Source organism: Gavialis gangeticus, unplaced genomic scaffold, assembly GCF_001723915.1.
Source record: "Gavialis gangeticus isolate Ggan-Ray unplaced genomic scaffold, GavGan_comp1, whole genome shotgun sequence".
NCBI lineage: Eukaryota > Metazoa > Chordata > Crocodylia > Gavialidae > Gavialis > Gavialis gangeticus.
Genome location: NW_017729025.1, coordinates 157015528 through 157022062, shown reverse-complemented (window position 1 = coordinate 157022062; position 6535 = coordinate 157015528). Strand labels below are relative to the sequence as shown.

The 6535-nt window shown below is 45.9% G+C and overlaps 1 protein-coding gene across 1 annotated transcript in view; it reads right to left on the bottom strand.

The window, feature by feature from the left end:
* Window positions 1-455: 455 nt before the first annotated feature.
* The window catches only part of LOC109299241 (spexin-like), a 10666-nt gene continuing 4586 nt past the window's right edge, over window positions 456-6535 (bottom strand). Inside the window, exons 5-6 of the mRNA XM_019519842.1 lie at window positions 4404-4481; window positions 456-657 (exon numbers count right to left, since the gene is read on the bottom strand). Of these exons, the coding sequence (XP_019375387.1) occupies window positions 572-657; window positions 4404-4481 (164 nt within the window). The 3' untranslated portion in view covers window positions 456-571. The remainder of the gene's footprint in view (window positions 658-4403; window positions 4482-6535) is intronic.

Sequence of the window (6535 nt, the reverse complement as noted above, 5' to 3'; positions counted from 1 at the left end):
AGGGGCCCAATCCTGTGCAGAAATTCCCAGGGTGCACAGGACTGGGCCACTCGAGCCCTGGGAGAACACTTCACCTGTTGTCCTGCAGCATCAACAGGCAGGCCAACAGGCAATGTGTATTTCGCCCAATGAAGCAGATCAGCTGTGCTAGGACACATCCTAACACTGCTGATCCACTTAATTTGACAATGTCTATTTCTATCCCCAGAGTCACACATGCTAGGTTTTGGGAAATGTATCTGTAGAAAGAGCAGAGAGGCTGATTTTTGAAAGTTGCTGTTTTCCAGAGGCCTGTGAGTTGTAAGTTTTGCTGTTCCTATTGCACATTGTCTGTTGTTTCTTAAAAAAAAAAAAAAGGGGGGGGGGGAAATATCCTGTTATTAACCCATTAGCTTCTGTCACTAACAGAATAATCATTTTAAATGAAAAATTCTTACTAAGACGAACTGACTTCATTTATCAGCCTTTAATGGGACTTTTCACTGTGACCTTTACAGTAACTGGATTAAGATAACATATTTGTTTTTGCAGCATGATGACAAGTTTGAAGCAGGTAAAGAAAATCTGTGTTCTATTCCGAGCCATTAATATCCATATTTTGAGCTGTTAATTTTCTTCTGATGTTCAGAAATTTCACTGGCGTTGAACTCTTATAACCTAAATTAAAGGGGGAAAAGGAGATACTCGCTGTGCTTGAACAGGGAATAGAAAAATGCATACAGTGTTCATGCTGGTTAGCCACTCTGCTGTGTTCCCACTTCCACTGACATTAAAGAATGAGATCTAAGGGACACTTTAGACACCTCTAACTTGGGCCTTGCAAGAGTAATTCAAAGAAATGAGTGAAGACCCTGCCTGCCTATTTAGACAATGAGGAGCTACTACTGTCAGACAGTGAGTCAGGGCAAAGGCATAACTTGCCACTACTGCGCCCTGGGCAGGAGCAGCAACCAGAGGTTTCCTGCTGCTGAAGATGCCACTGCCTTTTTTTACTGCCATCATGCATTGAACAGCCATATAAGTACCATTTTTGGCAGCAAAAAATGAACTGTTGGCTTCCCAGAAGCAGCAAACCGATGACCATTGTTCCTGTAATGTGTGCAACTGCCACCGCTGCCCTGCCCTCCCCACTGCCAGAGCCAGGGCCACTGCGGGGAAAGCGCAGTGTGGGGAAGAGGAAATGGGAGGGTGAGGTGCCAACTTAGCTGTATTCTAGCACCTTCCCTTTGGCAGTATTCAGGTCTCATGCCCCATTCGCCCACCCATCATTATGCTACAGTTTCAGAGAGCCTATAGAGTAGGGAGCCAATAGGAAGCACTACGCACAGGGCTGTGTCTGAACTCCTGCTGCTCTCCAGGGCTCAGGTGTCTGACTCAGAGCTGCAGGTTAGGCACTTCCATTCAGTTGCACCCAGAGCACTACATGCTTTTCTTAGAGTAGTCACACAGTAATGGCAGTGCCACTACTACCCACCTTTTTCACAGTGGTCTAATGGTTAGGGAAATAGTCCAGCAGTGAGAGACCTGAATTCTAGGGCCGTGCGTAGATGAAATGAGGGGCATGCATGCACAACACTTTAAGGTGGGTTAAATGCTTTCACACCACTTTAATGGTGTTCGTGTTTGCACATGTTGGCGGTGTATTGTGTAGTAATTCCAGCAGCTGTAGCAAATTTGGCGGCGTAATACTGCTGCGGAGGGGAACACCAGCCCCCTCCACAACCCAGAGACTGCTCCGCCTGCCAACAGCTTGCCCTCCCCTCTGTGCCGCTGGAGAGACAGGTAAGTGGGTGTGTGCATGACACCAGGGTTTAAAGGGCCCTAAATGAAGCAGTGTTTTTAAAAACCCACTGCTTCAATTTAGGGCCCCCGTTTTGTCTTCACATGCCCTAGGTCATCAGCCAAAGGAGATTCAAACCAACATCTTTCACATGCTTGTCTCTAACCACCATGCTATAGTGTGCTCTGGCACCCTCCATCCCACCTGTTGAAGTTTGGCTATTGTGCAAGAGTGATGGGGACAGAAAAGAGCATGCAAGAGGGTTCCTGATTCTGTGGCCAGTGGTTCAAGGTACTCAGCTAGGAGGGGTTATTTAGGGTCCCTATCCATTCTCCTAAGCTATTTTCACCACTGCCACCATCGTCTGTGATGGAGCCTGTTCTGAGAAGGGCACATGGCACTCTAGACCCTAAGGAACAGAAGTACCTAATGCATACCCTTGCATCAAAGCTCCACAGAGGGGTGGGTGTTCAGATATTCCCTGTGATTAGTGCTTCTTAATGCTCAGCTTTATGGGACTCCACATCCAGCATCTGGACTTTCTGTTCAGAGGCACCTCTCTCTCCCAATTGGCTGTACAGGGAGTCCATATCCCTGACTCTGTTACTTTAAATCACTTTCCTAAGCATAGACACATTTTCAGGCCTAAGTTGGAGGGCTCTAAAGTCCATCTCTGGAGGGATCTTGCCCTAAAGCAATAAAAGTAATCACACATGTCATATCGGACCCATACACCTGAGGTGTGAAGATCCATCCTGCCAAGTCTGGGCTGCTGCTTTATTGCCTTCCTTGTCAATGCAGCCTTGAAAATGAACATTGATCCAAACCAAAAAGTAGGGCTGAACATCTCTCATGGATCCTTTCCTTGCGCTTCTAGTTCATTCATTGTGTCTTTCCATTGCAGATCAGCCTAGGTTTGGTGGGAGGACTGGGGCCAATGCCAGACAAGCTCTTCCCCAATATTTTATTTACTTCATAGCAATATGCAGTCCACTGAGATAATAAAACCATAAAGAAAAGCATACTGGTCCCCAGTTCTTAGGGCCATGAGAGCAACTGGATGAACTGAGCTAAGAACTTTTTTACTATTGCCATGCTCTGCAACAAGTATCACCATTGTCACTGTCACTAAAAGACCACATTGCCCTGTAGTTCACCCAGCCTGCTTCAAGGGTTGTAATTCACTGCTGATTTGGTACTTTCTTTCCAATTCAGGAAGGTACTTAAGCACATACATACACATAAGCATGTGTTTCATGATAGGTACAGTGCCTGAGCATTCTGCTTGAATAGGAAAATTTCCCTAAATTGCAGACCCAGTCTGTTGGACATCTTGACATGAAGCACTTGCTATAATGGACACACACCACTAACCAGAGGTTAGGCAGAGGTAGGTTCCCTGCCAGGAAGTGGGGGAAAGCAAACTAAACAGGGAGAAGAGAAGACACCCGTGTTGTTGCCACTTTTGTGGCTTCATGCAGCAATCAAAGAATAATTATGTGATATTGAAATCTCCAGGCCACTCCCTTAGAGCTACTACAAAAATCATATTTGTCTGGAAACCAAAATAATCCCTGTGCTGTTGTTGCAAGCCTGTGTCCAAAATAGGACGTATTTACGGGAATGGCATATATTTAAGCACAATGGTATCACATCACCATGGTGTGGCACAGCATTGCAATCCTACTTCCTGCCTGTATATAGTGGCATGGTCCACAGGAGTGATTCTCATGTCACCACCTAAGCATAAATGTTTCTAGCTGACTGCCTCTATTGGTAAATTGAATATCACCCTCAGCTCTGAACTTCACCTTTCTACCTGCTTTACGGATGTGTACAAATCAACCTGCATGCTCCTCCACCAGTGTCCGTGAATGAGACTGCTACCACTCCAGTTCAGAGAAATCTTCCTCTCTGAGTGCCATGATTCCTCCCTTCCCTTCTCTCTTTTCTTTCTCCTATCCTAGCTCTGAGGACTTCAGGATGTGTCCCAGATTGCTGCCTGCCTTTTTGCAAATCCAAACTTAAAAACTTTCTTTTAAATTTTGCTTTCATATAAGACAGTGTTTTTCAAACTTTTTGGGCTGTGTACCCCTTTACCTTTACTCATTACTGCTTGTACCCCCTACACCCGGTATATCCCTACACATTCATTCCTTAGGAAGAGTGTCGACACCAGTGTCAATGTGCAATAATGCCATTATTCACCATGTGTTGATCAATCAGAAGTTCCACCTCCATTATTATTAGGCACATTACCCATGGCAGAGCACCACATATAACTGATTTAAGAGCTAATTGAATCCCTTGTGTAGATGTGGTGCAGGATTTGCCAATATATTGTGCATAGCCTTGAATCACTCCTGTGGATTTCAGTGCTTCACTTGGAGCAGGGAGTGGCTAACCGGGAATTTTGGAAAACATTGCCTTTGGTGTATTCTTTGGTGTAATCAGATTTATACTGAGTTTGCAAAGCAAGGGATGGATCCTTAACTGCTACAAATTGTCTAATTGAGCGACGACAATTTATACCTCCTGGACATTTGCACCCTAATGTTTTAAAAGTTTATCTATAAATGCATCTAACAGAGGTATTTGTCAAAAACGTATTTTAAAAAATTACTTTTTAAAATTGCATTCAAGTCCTCTAGGTCAAGCTTGTAATATTGGTGTTCATCATCAGAAGCGTATCTCCTGCCATCTATTAAAGAAGAGAGAGAGAGAGAGAGAGAGAGAGAAAAGAGAAAGTTAATAATATTGTCACAACAGCATTTAGAACAAAAGAGCAGTAGAGACGCTTTACTATATGTTCAGCATATGTATAGAGGGAACCAGACTGAATCAAAGATGTTATAGACTCATAAAGAAGTAAGGCTGGAAGGGTCCTACAGAGGTCATCTAGTCCAGTGGTTCTCAACCTTTTTTCTACCAGGAACCATTTGTAAACAACCATGGCCAGTCTTGACCCAGTACCTCTCACCCCCAATCCTCTGCCCCCTGCCCTCAGGCCCCAGCCCCCCAAGTGTGTGGGGCAGGGGGCCCCTAAGCAGCCCCTTGCAGGCTAGAAAAACCCATGCTTTCCCATGTTTTTCTCCTTTAAAGGAGAATCCATTTTAAAAATGTATTGATCTATTTTTAAAGTTTGTTTACAACCTGTTCATATATTGTTGTGACCCACAAGTTGAGAAATGCTGATTTAGTCCAACCCCCTGCTGGGGGTGTGATCTGATAAACTGAGTTCCTCACTCCCAAATCCGGAAACTGACTCCATCTTTCGCCAAGGACACGCTAAACCCCTCTGGTCTTGGCTTAGGTAATCCAAAGATCATTGCAATGAACCATTGGTTGAGCCTGTGATGACTGCAGAATACATTGTGTCTGTACACACACAGCAGCTGTCCAGCATTTATACCAATTACTGGGTGCCTATTAGGCCTGTGCAAAGTGGCTAGTATTCACTTCAGTTTTGGATTCAGCCAATTTTGGGCACAGTGATTTGATTCGGTGATTCAAATCACTGTCCCAGAATGATTTGCCTGAATCTGATTTGAAGATTTGCCCGCCACTGAATTGGCTGAATCTCTGAATTGGCCTCATTCCCTGCCCACTCTCCCAGCCCCGTGGATGTCTGCCCTGCCTGACCCAGCACCCAGCTCTTTGAAGAAACAAAAAGCCCTGACTCACTAGGTCCTGCCAGGCAGGGGGCGATTCCCATTGCCCCGCACTGCATGGGGGGGCTCTTCCACGAGACCCCAGAAGCCCCAACAGCTGCTGCAGCAGTCAGTGAGTGCGGGGCTTTTTTTTTTTCCTTAAAGAGCCGGGAGCTAGGAGAGGCAGGGCAGCCATGCGGCGGGGTGCTGGGAGAGGGGGCTCATGCAATGTACGGCAGTGGGGGCAGTGGGGATTGCCCCCCCATCTGGCAGCAGCTGGTGAGTTGGGGCTTTTTTTTAAAGAGCCAGGAGCTGGGGCTGGGCAGGGCAGCCATGGGGGGGGGAGCAGGTGGGGGTCAGAGAGTGCTATGGGGTGCTGGGGGAGCAGGGAGGGGATGAGGCCTGGCAGGGGTCCCCCCATGGTCCCCTCCCCCATCTTCCAGCCCCTACTTACCAGCATGGAGTCAGGGTCTAGCTCCCTGCTTCAGCAAGCAGGGACGGCCCGAATTGCCGAAGCTTTCCAAATCATTTCCAAGTCAATTCAGAGAGCTTCGAATCAATTCAGACCTTTTAATTGGTCTCCTGATTCAGTTTGGATTCAGAGATTCAGCCACCAAATCGAGCCAAATCTCCTCTGAATCGAATCAGCACCCAAAGCTTTGCACAGCCCTAATGCCTAGATCCATGCTGTAATTGCAGTGCATCGGAGAAGACTCAATCTGTGTCTTATTTGTTAGTGTCCCCACACTGAAAAATGGTGATAGGGGTTCTTTAACAAAAGCTCATTCAACAAGCTTTACTTGAAGTGCCCTCCTCCACCCCTGCCGCCATTTTTCAGCTTGTGTACACTGATTCATATAACACTCTGGGCACTTTAATTAGAATGGCTCTTGGAGCTGCTCTAATTAAAGTGCCCCTACCTCATCCCGAGAATGTGTGTAAAGATGCCCTAAATGTGCAATATCCAAAGGGGTGGCTGGGTATGTATGTGTGAATTTACATGCAAACAAGGAGGCACTTCAGCCTTCTACAAAAGATAAGTTTACAGAGTAGACTGAATCAAAACTGTTCATATTTTTAAAAATAGTTTTTAATATTAACTGCT